Source organism: Scleropages formosus, chromosome 4 (genome assembly GCF_900964775.1).
Source record: "Scleropages formosus chromosome 4, fSclFor1.1, whole genome shotgun sequence".
Classification (NCBI taxonomy): domain Eukaryota; kingdom Metazoa; phylum Chordata; class Actinopteri; order Osteoglossiformes; family Osteoglossidae; genus Scleropages; species Scleropages formosus.
Genome location: NC_041809.1, coordinates 27,624,064 through 27,636,615, shown reverse-complemented (window position 1 = coordinate 27,636,615; position 12,552 = coordinate 27,624,064). Strand labels below are relative to the sequence as shown.

The 12,552-nt window shown below is 39.7% G+C and overlaps 1 protein-coding gene and 1 long non-coding RNA gene across 3 annotated transcripts; one reads left to right on the top strand and one right to left on the bottom strand.

The window, feature by feature from the left end:
- The first annotated feature begins 1,424 nt into the window (after positions 1–1,424).
- Positions 1,425–7,794, top strand: bacc1 (BPTF associated chromatin complex component 1). Of its 2 annotated transcripts, XM_018752320.2 has the most exons (6): positions 1,425–2,084; positions 3,132–3,226; positions 4,027–4,128; positions 5,216–5,436; positions 5,671–5,775; positions 5,903–7,794. In XM_018752320.2, exons 1-6 carry the CDS (start codon positions 2,064–2,066, stop codon positions 5,965–5,967), a joined length of 609 nt encoding a protein of 202 aa, XP_018607836.1. In that variant the 5' UTR covers positions 1,425–2,063; the 3' UTR covers positions 5,968–7,794. The 2 variants fall into 2 exon arrangements, with proteins under 2 accessions (XP_018607836.1, XP_018607837.1); XM_018752321.2 differs by lacking the exon at positions 4,027–4,128.
- LOC108934459 (uncharacterized) lies at positions 6,434–11,656 on the bottom strand. Its single transcript, XR_001966138.2, has 3 exons — positions 11,490–11,656; positions 10,076–10,107; positions 6,434–8,133 (listed from the first exon to the last, which is right to left on the bottom strand). It is a non-coding gene; the product is annotated as an uncharacterized LOC108934459 (long non-coding RNA).
- Positions 11,657–12,552: the final 896 nt, after the last annotated feature.

The following is a 12,552-nucleotide window of genomic DNA, read 5'->3' as shown; positions in this document are numbered from 1 at the left end:
CTTGTTAGATTGACTCTTTCACAGGCCACCATTATGGCATTCCTTCATAACACAACACATTTACATTAATTTATTTAGTGGATGCTTTTCTCTAAGGCAACTTCCACTGGATACTGTGTAGTGTTACCAACCCACACACCTTATTCACTGTGGCAACTTACACTGTTAGATACACTACTTACAATGGGTCACTCATCCACACATCAGTGGAACACACTCTGTCACTCAGAGACTATGAGGGAACCTGAACAGCATGTCTTTGGATTGTGGGAGGAAACTGGAGCATCCAACAGAAACCCAAGCAGACAAGGGGAAACATGCAAACTCCACTCAGACTGAGCAAGAATCAAACCCACGTTCTCTTGCACTGTCCAGGCACTGTGAGACAGCAGTGCTACTCGCTGCACCACCGTGCCACTCGTAGATGGTCCACATAGAATCAACATCTTTCTCACTACGTACAACACTATTAGATCTTCTCAACACCCATCAATTCTAATGGTGTGGGGGATGCGATGACGCAGTGGGTTTGACTGGGTCCTGCTCTCTGGAGGGTCTAGGGTTCTAGTCCTGCTTGGGGCATCTTGTGACAGACTGGTATCCCATCCTGGGTGTGTCCCCTCCCCCTCCAGCCTTACGCCCTGTGCTGCTGGGTTAGACTCCGGTTTGCCGCGACCCCCACTTGGGACAAGTGGTTTGTGTGTGTGTGTGTGAGAATTCTAATGGTACATGTCTGTGATGGATCTCCTTAGCTAACTAATCTATCTACCTCCTCCAAGCCCTTCAGCTCATCTTGTCCACTCACTTCATCCCTGCAGTGTTCTGTGGAAGGGAGCTCAGTTTGTATTCCTATTTGGACAACCAAACTTACTCAAACACACTGTGTCTACATACAGACATGTAATTTTTTTTGCACCATTTTTCACATTTCTTTACATTCAGACAATTTGCACACTTTGAGTATCACAAAGATAGCTTGGTCACAAACAAGTAAATGGTTTTTGTTAAACCTTGTTGAGTGCTTTTTACTTCAGATCGTGAATATGCATTTAATGATTTCTAGTTTAGATTTTTGTTCTAAAAGATATGCTTTATAATTGTTTTTATTTGCACTGTCCATGGTACTGACTTTGTCTCACCATGTCACTGATATTGTGATGAAACATAGACTTTTTACAAATGAACTATTAAATTTAAAATACAAATGTAACATTAATTCACTTTGAATTGAGTATTAATAAAAATAACCGTTATGAACTACGAGCTAATTCCTTACCCATTTTGACCAAAGCAGCGCGCCATAATACAGGCCGTCGGTCAGGGCAACGAGGCGGGAGTTCAAATTAAGATTGACAGAGCAGTTGACCAATCAGAGAGAAGAAAAAAACAGCGCCTAAAACAAGTGGCTGGTCGAATGGGTGGAGACTGAGGGGACTTCCTACGTTGCGCTCGTTCTTCTATTTTTTTTTGCTCATATTTATTTATTTATTTATTTAGTAATCGGAAACTGGTAAAATGGCGTACCTTGGTGGATTACAAAGTAGGCCCTGTCCGTAGAAAATGTGCATAACTAGAGCGCGTAGACTCAAATACTGGAAAAAGTTGTGAAATTACTGTATGTGTCAGGATTGTTGATGCAGGCCCGACTATTGTATTGTTCGTGAAGGGACACCGATCCGTAGGCAGTTACTAACTTATTTGTATGAAACGGCGAGGTATATACACAACATTCGTTAGATTAAAGCACAAATACTGATTGTTTAAAACTGACGTTTAGTTGCGCGAGTCTGCGCGTTAACGAGCGGATAGCTAACGAAGAAGCGGGCTGTCTGTGCTAAAGATGGCAGCAGTCTGACAACAGCAGCACGCCGGGCTTTCCGCGCTCAGCAGTCCTCACCAGCTGTGTACTCCGCTGGGCAGCGACATACTACTAGTACTAGCCCAGTTAAACGAAAAAAAAAAAAAAAAAAAAACTGGGTAACGTTTTACCGTCTGCGTGGTGAAAAAAATTCAAAGCAGAAGCTAAGAAAGTGGAGAAGTGTGCGAGTAGCTGCAGCGGGAACATGACTTCAGCTTCGACCAAGGCAAGTCCTCCTGGTTCGAGGAGCCACCTGCACAGAACGGCGCGCGCTGGACGCACGAGTCGCGCTCACGCATTTCAAAGCTGTCTGGTCCCGCTCGCTACTGCACGCGCTCGTACCGGCAAGGACTGTGTGACAGAGAGAGAGAGACTTCATCGTTTTGTGTGTTGGCGGTGAACCGTGACCGCTAGACAAATGGTGCTTAAGTCTTAGGTGAGATGTAAAGAGAAAGATCAGAGTGATTGGTGGTAGCTTTAGTAACTCGTCGTTCAGTTTTACCTTTACATTGATTGAGTAAAACATGCTGCTCTTAGGCTTAGTCAGTGCTGTGAGAAAACCCAGTGAAACGGACAGTTATCATCCTATATTTCAGAATATAGGATGAATACGTATTAACAGAATGTACGGCCATCAAAAAAGCTGTTGTTGCACTACGACGTCCTAGAGAAAGTTTAGATAATATTTAGAATACGTTCCGCTCCGCGGCGCTCTATCGTCTCTCATTGTACTCATCGTAATACTGTGTTGAAGGTTCATTAGCAGAACCCCACGTGACTCCGCGCGTCACCAGTTTCAGCTCGTAACTGCTGTAAAGTTTCTTTCACTCTATGCTATTTGATATAACATGCATGCGATGGACTGGTGTCAAAGCGTATTATTATTATTATTGAACTGGAACTTTTTAGGGAGATGAACTATGTACTTGAGAATTTAATATTGTAATTTAATATTCTACATCTTTTTGTCTCTGTAAAAGGCACTTCACCAGAAAACATATTCTCCATCTGAGCACTGGTCTTTTTTTTTTTTTAAGTCATTTCACTTTATGAAATTATAAAGTGTGGATATAAAAGATTTTGTTTTTGCTGTCCACCATCTGAACCGCACTACAATTTTTGAGACAGTTTACATTATTAATATTTCATTAATATCTTATTAATATGATTAAGATGTCTTTTATTTGACCGTAGTGAAGTGTTTAAGATGTAAAAGATAACTAATCCCAAACCTTCCTTTAACTCGCTCTGTGTGCATATACGTGTATTTCAGGTGGGGGAAATATTTTCTGCGGCAGGTGCTGCTTTCACCAAGCTGGGTGAGCTCACCATGCAGCTTCATCCTGTGGCTGACTCCTGCCCTGCTGGGTAAGTTGGTAGACTGTAGCGAATGTCTTGAAACCCAGAAAGTCCTCAAGGTTTGTTTGGAGAACTCTTTTCTGGAGTTGTATGTCTCTTTTTTTTTTTTTTTTCTATTTAACAATTTAAAAAGGGAAATGCTGTGAGTCATTAGTGTTGTCTTTGAGTATATTACCCTCCTCCCTTTCTTGCACAGATCAGAATGTGTAGTAATATACTTGGGTGGTTCGTCTTGCTGTACTACAGCTCTCAGCAGAGACATTGCGGTATGATATTGCTTTCAGTATGATAACTGGGTTCTTCCCTTCTGACCGTCTTATGCATATAGTGTTACATCTTTCACTCAATGTAGCCAGTGCTTGGAGACACTGGAGTATCAGTGCATTTTAAACCTGAAGTCTGTATTTAGCCATGTTGTATTTAGAAGCAGGGAACAGTTTAGAGTATTGTCATACACCAGTGTTCTGCAGATTTTCAAATGCAGTGTGTAATGTTCTTTCAGCTTAGTTTAATACTTCCAATGTGTAAGCATGTGCATCTGCAAAATTTGACCTGTTCTGTTGATTGTCCATGTTTCAGCTTCTCTCATGGGTTTTAGTCTGTTTTTTGTATTAGCTAGTTACTGTGTTATTTTTACAAAGTGTCTTTTTATGATGATATAGTGAAAATAGTTATGGCCTTAGTTTTTCAAAGACGGAACAAATTAGCAGTGCAATTAAGAGTCTGAATTCCCTAAATTCTGGCTAAGAAAATTGGGGAGTATGGGGAGAATGACATCCACAACCCCCTCCTCGCTGTGTGTCTCGCAGAGCCAAGTGGACAGACACTGAAATCGAGATGTTGCGGTCTGCCGTGAGGCGCTTTGGTGACGACCTGAACAGTATCAGCTCAGTCATCAAGGAGCGCACTGTGTAAGGAGCCCATTTCTTAGGCTTTCATTGTTTTCCCTCTGATCACCTGCAACCCCCCCCCCCTTGATCTTCCATTGTTCATTATCCATGAGATAATGCAAGTCCAGTTCAGTTTCTCCATGGTGCATTGCGTGCTTGTGCTTTTGGGTTTGCCACATCTTCTTTTCCCTTTTGCACACTCTGTTTTCTAGTTTTGTTCTTTCTCCGCCTTTCCATCCTTGTGGGCATGGGTGTGTTATTCTGGTTTTAGAGGGCACTGGGGTCCGTCTACTTGGCCCTGCGCTACCTTGGCTCTTGGCAGGGGTGTTAAAAACTCCCAGACTGGCCAAGATGTAACATTAATCCTTGATCAGGATTAGTCAGTAAGTGTGGTTTGTGGTTAATTGGAGGAGTTGCTCTGAAAGTACATTGGCTGTCCCTCTAGAAAAGTGGTCTCAGATTCAGTCTATGAAGGGTCAGTATATATTCAGTCTTTTTTTGTCTCTGTCAGTTCATCTGCTTTATTTAGTTAAATATTTTGGCTTCTATACAGACACATTACCAAAAGGGAATATACAGTTTCGAAACTATTCTAACATTGTATTGTTTTATTTTAATGCATGAAGATAGATGGTAATTCATAGAGTGATAAAGTGGTTCCATGGATAATTCTACATGTGACAGTTTGTCTTCATACTAGCCTTCATAGATTAACACACCTGCACTGGCATTGGAAATACATGGTTTCTTGCAAAATCCCATGGAAAGAGAAATGGATCAATTAAGTGTTCAGTGTTCTTTGTGCTTATTTGCACTAAATTTTCTGTCTCTATGCTGTTCTTCACCTGGTTTGTTGACTGAATACAAAACTGAGGACTTAGGAAGGGCACAGAGAGAGGCAAGATTACCTTGTCATACCTTCATTGGTGTGACATACCTTTGCACAAAACTTACCTGGATATTCAGTGGAACAACTGTGCCACTCAAGGCACATGCTTAGTTTTAAAGCTGCCTGTAAATAGTTTTTTGGGAGGGGGGTACATAAAAGGACATGTTATTCATGCCAATCCTGTTGTTCTTATGGTTCTTCCGACCCTCCCCAAATCAGTGCTCAGATCAAGACCACCGTAAAACGGAAGTTGTATGAGGACAGCCGGGTGCCTCTCTCTTCGGACTCCCCCAAAAAAACCACCAAAAAAACACCGATTGCTGTGACCTCTGGCCCTGCACCCCAAGTCATCACAGTTCCCACATCACAGGTTGTTGTGACAACTGGGATCCAGAGTCCCTCCTCTGCTCAACCCACCATTAAGAAACCGAAGACAGCAGGTGAGTTTCCATCAGAAAAATATTTAATATGGCTGTTTCTGTGGTAAGTGAATGACCTCCAAAGGCATGACATTAAATGATGTTGACATTTGTCACATGGCATAGGTTCATAGTTTTATGTTTGTGCAACGAATGTTTTTTGTTTTCATCTTGGATTACTTGTCTTTAGCATCTTTAATCCATATTTTTGCATCTCATTTTTGCATTTGACTTTCTGTGTCTGGAATGTCCTAGATGTCACCTTGAGTGCCCTGAATGACTCGGATGTGAACAGCGATCTTGTGGATATCGAGGGACTTGGAGAAGGCTCCGCTGCCAAGAAACTCAACTTTGATCAGGGTGGGTACTTTCTGGGCCTCTGTCCTTTGTTAATCAGGGCATTTGATCATTCATTGTGCTACTGTAACTATGCATTGTGTGTTTTTTTAAATGAATTTAATTTCTGTGTACCATATGTCTTTTCTAGAGAGTCTTAATCTGGACTCCAGTCTCATCATGAACTCAAGCGATCTGCCCCTCCTCTCACGCTGACCTTTGCTATTTGATGTGGGTCAGGCACCAAATATTTTCAACCTTGTGTAGTAATCTTTATGTATTTTTTTTGTAGTTTAGTATTCTCAAAAAAAAAAACTGCGTTGTGACGCGGGTATAATTCTTTCTCATTACTGTTATGTTTTGAAGAATTTTGTAAATGCTTTTATTAATTGTCACAAGCCCGGTTACTTTGTGTATATTTCATTATGCAGTTGTATATATCTCAATTCATATAACATATATGGTTTTGATTATATGCGTGTAACTGGGTCCCTACCTTTGAGGTACCAAAAGCAGTCCTCTGCAAGGGGTCAGAACATTTGTACTACAGAGTTTATAATGCAATGCTTCAGTTTAGGCATCTGATTTTAATGGCTGTTTTTCTTTGAAAGAAAACTGAGAGTTAAGGATGCAGTGTATTGTGATGACTGAGAATTGGTATTCAGATATTGCTTTACATTTACCTCCACATTTTTTTTTTTTTTTTTTTTTTTAAAAAGTATTGTTACATTTCAGAACTGTATTGCCTTGATATCTAATAACCCCTATCTGTAATGGTATATTTGCTATTCTGGGCATATGTACAACTTATATCTTGGATTCAGTACTTGGGGTGAGGGGGAGGGCTTGTAATTTTTTTTTTTAAATAGTGTTATTGCACCCAAGTATAATATACAAAATTCTATATACTGGTGTTCATCCTACATGTTTTGCTACTGAATACATTGGTCTTTGTAAGTCATGAACTGGCACTGCTAATGTAGTTACTGGTGGTACAGATGTTTACCCCACTTTCAATGATAACAAGCAATTTTGAATGAAGATATTATTGGGGAATAAAACTAATAATCTTGAATAGGTGTCATCAAGCCTTTATGATCTACTCATTAACATGAATTCTAAAATCTGATACAGTGGTCCCCCCTTGTCCGCAGTTTCGTTTTCTGTGTTTTCAATTACCTAGGGTCAACTGCAGTCCAAAATATTAAATGAAAAATTCCAGAAATAAGCAATTCATAAGTTTTAAATTGCACGCCGTTCAGAGTAGCGTGATGAAATCTCGCACCATCCCACCTGGGACATGAATCGTCCCTTTGTCCAGCATATCGACTGTCATGATATCGCAGCGCTTGTGTTCAAGTAACCCCTTATTTAAAAAATCAATACTTATGAGGACCTGGGTATTGGCCCTTAGTTTCTTCTTCTGTATAGGAAAAACTATATATAGGGTTCGGACTATTAGGCATCCGCTGGGGGTGTTGGAACATATTACTGCGGATAAGGGAGAACTACTGTATTACCAAACCCATTTAGCACAATTTCGCAAAATGGAAAATGAAAGTGATCCTCATACAGTTCAATGTTGAACACAGTGTGTAATCATGAGTGTTTTGCTATATGTCTTGTCACCGAAAGCTTTTTAACATTATAACGAAATCTTTACTTTGTAGCTTTTGCTTTCCATATCTGAAAGGTGCAACAGTTGTGTAAAGTAATACTGAAAAAGTTCCCATAGTGTTTAGCTATATGAAGAGCTTTTCATAGTTGATTGGTTGTGATTAAGTTTTTTTTTGTTTAGTATGATTTTGGTAATTTTTTCCAATAAGAAAAACAAACATTGAGATTTTCAGTAATTCTGCACCAAGATTGCTATGTTGGTACTACGTTCTCACAGCACAGTTGAGATGTGTTACCCGAGACTATATGCAGATTAGATGTGGTCTAACCATAAAGTCTTTATTTTGTTTTGTACAACAGTTGTGTAATTGCCACCTGTATTTTTAAAGTGAAGCAGTAATTACGTAGTAAAAAATATTCAATCTATTTGTGTGGGAATTCATTAATTGCACCATACTGCACAACATTACAATAGTGTAGATGATTTACTTCTCTGGTGTTTAAAATAATTATGGAAATTTACAGTGTTATACAAAAACTTTTTGCATGCACAAAAAGCTTGCCCAAAAGGAAATGCAAAGATCTAAAATAAAATGTACATATACTTGCTCTGTAGATGCCCTTGTCAAGGACACTCCCTTCCCCACTTTTAAATGTTACACTTTAGCACTGGATGTTTACAACAAGAAATCGAGGTTGTGAACTTTGTTCATCTTGAACTTGAAATGTTCATTCCATTTTGAGCTCAGCCAACAGAATTTGTACCTAAAAAACAATATTTAAATATTCCTATGAAATGATATACAAAGTGCTTTACTTTAGCAAGTTCCCATCATTGTAAAATGGCAATACATTTTTTCCCTGAGTGAGAGCGGCTCACACCGGTGGAAGAATAAAACCAAATAATCCAACACTGTATGAGTTTGACAGGGTAACATTCGATTCTGTAGTGTATTGGGATTTTATGACCCCCACAGTATCTGTATGCTTCTGCATGTTTGTGTTGTGAGGCTGCAGGGCTCTTGTATCCTCTAACAAATGGATGACGTTCATAAGTATGGTCATCATGGTAGAATGGGGGGGGGGCTCTTAAAACTGTATTGAGTTTTACTCTCTACTAAGATGACCAAGCACACGTGTCCCGCACTGGACTGGTTTCCTCCTCGGGGGGCAGGGTGGTGACTGAGGCCTGCCTGGCTGCAGCAGCAGAGCCCTACTGGCAGCCCAAGGAGAGGCTGGCTCCCAGTATTGACATGCTGCTACAGCCCTGCACACGGTAGGCCCGGCCGATCCATGGACACAGTCACACCGATGTTTGTATTCTCAGCAGATGTGCATAAGCTTACACACCTTAATTTTACTGTGGGTGAAAAATTACTTATGCAGACTGATATGTTAATACTAGAAACATTAAGCTTTAGCACCTTCCTCAGTGGTACTGCAGCAGGGACATTCCAGGTGTTTGAACCTGCAGTTTTTTCATTCACAATCAGGTTCTGTTAGCACTATGCTACCTGATACATAGAGTGTAGAGCCAGCATTGCAGCAGGTACACAGTGTTTGATGAGTAAGACACGCTGTAGAAAATCAGATACATTATACTTATCCCCCTAAAGAAAGGTTAATCATCCTGGATCAAAGGTAATGGCTTCCATATGTTTAGTAACTTAAAAAGAATATAATGAAATACTTTAGGTTTATACAGTTCTCGGTGTTCCCTGGTTGTATTTTTGGTTGGCATAATTAGTTACACTGGTTAAAGTACATCCGTTTATAGTCTACAGTTTTTATCCATCACCAAAGAGTCAAGTTTGGATTGTGTCTGCATAACTCTGCATCAAACAAGTGCATGGATGTGGCTCTACCTGTCGCCTCAAGGATGGTGGTACCTGTGCTTACACAGTGGTTCAAAGATCCGAGGATGAGGTGCTGCTCCTTTCAGACCAAGAATTTTGCCAAGAGTTCCCATTAACAGCACAGAATGGTTTGGAAACTGTCATGGGGTGCCTGCAAACCATGATGTGCTGCTGGAGGGCACTTTGGAAGGATAGGTTGATGAGTGGGGAGAGGAGACCGGGCCTACATGACCATGTTGTTCAGTTTTAACTGTCACGTCACGAGCTGTCTGTGCGAGTAACCTCAATTTACTCTTGAGACATACTGCGTGCCTCTCATTCAGCACCTGAACATCCGACTTAAACTTGTATTATAGCCACATGCTAACATCTGCCTCTGACATTCTCATTGTGTGTTCCACTTTGACAGACATTCCATCACTTTATTTATTTTGCTTGATACATCATTCAGAATTATACAACTTATCGGGAGGCTGTGAATCTCTGTAAACTATTTCAGTATTCAAGTACCCTGGCACTGGATGGAGGCTGTCCACACTACTGAAAAACAAGATTAGTGTTATGAAATGCTACACACATCTATCAGATTAGTATTCTTTTTACACCATACAGCACAGTCTGCCAGGTGTGGGGTTTGTGCAGTAGACAAGATTGATTCTGTTTTCTTCCATTTTCCATCTCTCAAGTCCTTACGGTTATTGTAGTCTTCTGTTTTTTAGATGTACGGGTTGATTTGTTCATTTTTCCACACACAATTCTTAAATTGGACACCATGCACCAGTAGACCATTTAACATGACTGACAGCAGTTGGGAGACAATTACTTCTCAATTAGACTGAAAAGTTACTCACCTCAGCATCTATTGGACAGCTGGTCGAGTCCACTAAATAATAATAAAAAAGAATTAAAAAAATGACACTTCTATTACAATGAAAAGAAAACAAAAGTAGTAATAATGTCAACATGAAATGTAATATTTGAAAGTTTATGCCATTTATTAATTAAAACTGAAAAATTAAAGTGCATTGTCCTTGTACTTTGATTAAAATGGAGATGCTAAATTGCACAAACTATAAAAGTACAAAATTTTCAATATGATAAAAAAATCTTTTGAAATGAGGAATTCTGATTAATTATTCTGCTATCTGCAAGTGACCATGACAAAATGGAGGACAAAACAAAATGGAGGAGGGTACAGACAAAAAGGACAAAAATACATATGAATACAAGGTTATACAAGATATGAAGAAGTAATTATTAGAAACACACAACAGACAAATAAAATGAAGAATACACACACCAAGTCAATAAACACATACCTTAGTCTTACACTAATATCCCAAAAAAGAGATTCAGCACAAAAAAACAAATGATGTGGCAATATTTATTTAATTAATTAAATATATATAACCAAGTAACTTAATGATAAACCATTTATCAAATATTAATTTATAAATATCCTCTAATTAAATAAAAACTAACAATTAATTTTTTCCTTCAAGTTTTTTATTTAGAAGTTGAGAATAGTTTCCTTAAGCACACCACACCCAAAGTAGTGTACTGAAAATTTGAGCCATTCTGCTCAGGACAACCAAACGCACATGACACCCATATGCAACAGTTAAAAACTGTAGTAATGTACTTGAACATTTACATAATTTCATATCATACTTAACAGTTATTTTTTAACAAAACTTTCCAGCTGTACTTCCAAAAACAATGACCACAAGTACCAAAACAGAAAACAATGTGAAAGGTCTATTAGGCCATTTAGGCATTATGAGCCATAAACACGGCAACTGTGTAATTACATGTGAACAATCAACCAAACTGTGATAAGAGCTGCGCACTGCAAATGTGGGTTTGAGGCTGACCTATAAACACACAGACGCTTGCTTACTGTAAGCACACATGGGCAGCAGTGACAAGGGAGTTAATATGTGTATATTCCTGGGTTGTTTTTTTTTTGATGACAAAAAAACCTTGATACTGTCAGTATACTGTTGTATGCACTGTTACAGAAGTACAGAGAATGAGGCTGCTGTCTTTGTCAGCCTCAGTCCAACCAAAAAAAAGTGAGAGAAAAAGAGAGAGCAGGAGAGGGAGGACAAGGAGAAGAGGAGAAAAGCAAGACGTAGATGAAAAGCTGACAGCCTGGTTTTACATCGCACACACCATCTACCACCCCTTAGGGGTTGCAAAACTTCCAATGTTGGAAATGAAAACTAGAGAGAGACATTATGAAAAAAAAAAACAACTACTTACCTCCAGAGCTTCACCACAAAACTCCACCATCAGGATACAAAATGATGAATGCAAAAAGCAAGGATTCTAGGTAGCTTGTAAACAGCTCTGAATTTAAAAATTCACTACAAATCAAAGTAATTCACTCCACCCGGAAGTTAAAAAAATATTAAATCACGCTCACTATGTTTTTGTTGTTCTTGTTTCAAATTATAAAAAAACACTTTCTGTTCACCTTTCTCCACCTCTCTATCGTTTGTGTATGCGCTAAGGTTCTGAGAGGTGATGAAAAGCTGTCACCTCATACTTGCTTTATCAAACATAAAACTAAAACATAGCTTTTAATTCTGGAAAAAAAAGCAGTTTATAAAAGAACACTCAAGCCTATAGCTTAAAACCTGTAGCAGTGTGGCACAAAAAAAAAAAAAACTCGGTTAATACTAAAAATAAAATAAAAAAAAAAATCTCAAATATTCAAACATATACAAACAAAAACATAATTTTTAAAGAGTACAGAGGACTTTCTCCAGGTTTAAACTCACCACACAATGGGACACTCCATTCCTACAGTATGAGGAGAGAATCCCAACTGTCTAAACTAGGGGTCTCTATCCTTGATTGGGAGGGATGGGGTGTTGAACCCTAAATTTTTCCTTAAAAATGTGACACCCCCACCCCTCCCCCACCCTCCCCCCAGACCGTTCCTCCCTATTCACCTCCACAACCTGCTCTCCAGTGGTGTGCTGCCTCTGCTTTGCCGCGGCCAGTGATGCCGTCTGAGGAACTTGGTCGGCATAAAAAGCAGGGTGCGTGTAGGCTTTTTCCCGGGGCGTCACTTTCTACAATTAAAATGAACCTTTTCGGGGGGCTGGAAAAATCTGAAAAAAAATTGGGGGGTCCCCCAGGGACTGCTTTACTAGAATGTCAAGTTTCGAGTCTGTGGCTGTTGCACTCTGGGGACAAAAAATTATTTTGTAGGGCTCCATGACTGGGCTGAGCCAGAGCTCAACGGCACTCGCTCACTCTCCCTCTTGTCCCCCTGCCAAGCCATTCGCGCAGGCAACGGACAGACAAGAGCGAGAGG

Coding starts and splice junctions, on each gene's coding strand:
- bacc1 (XM_018752320.2), top strand. CDS start 2,064: ATGACTTCAGCTTCGACCAAG. Junction 2,085..3,131: donor TGACTTCAGCTTCGACCAAG/GCAAGTCCTCCT, acceptor CGTGTATTTCAG/GTGGGGGAAATATTTTCTGC. Junction 5,776..5,902: donor GAAACTCAACTTTGATCAGG/GTGGGTACTTTC, acceptor TGTCTTTTCTAG/AGAGTCTTAATCTGGACTCC.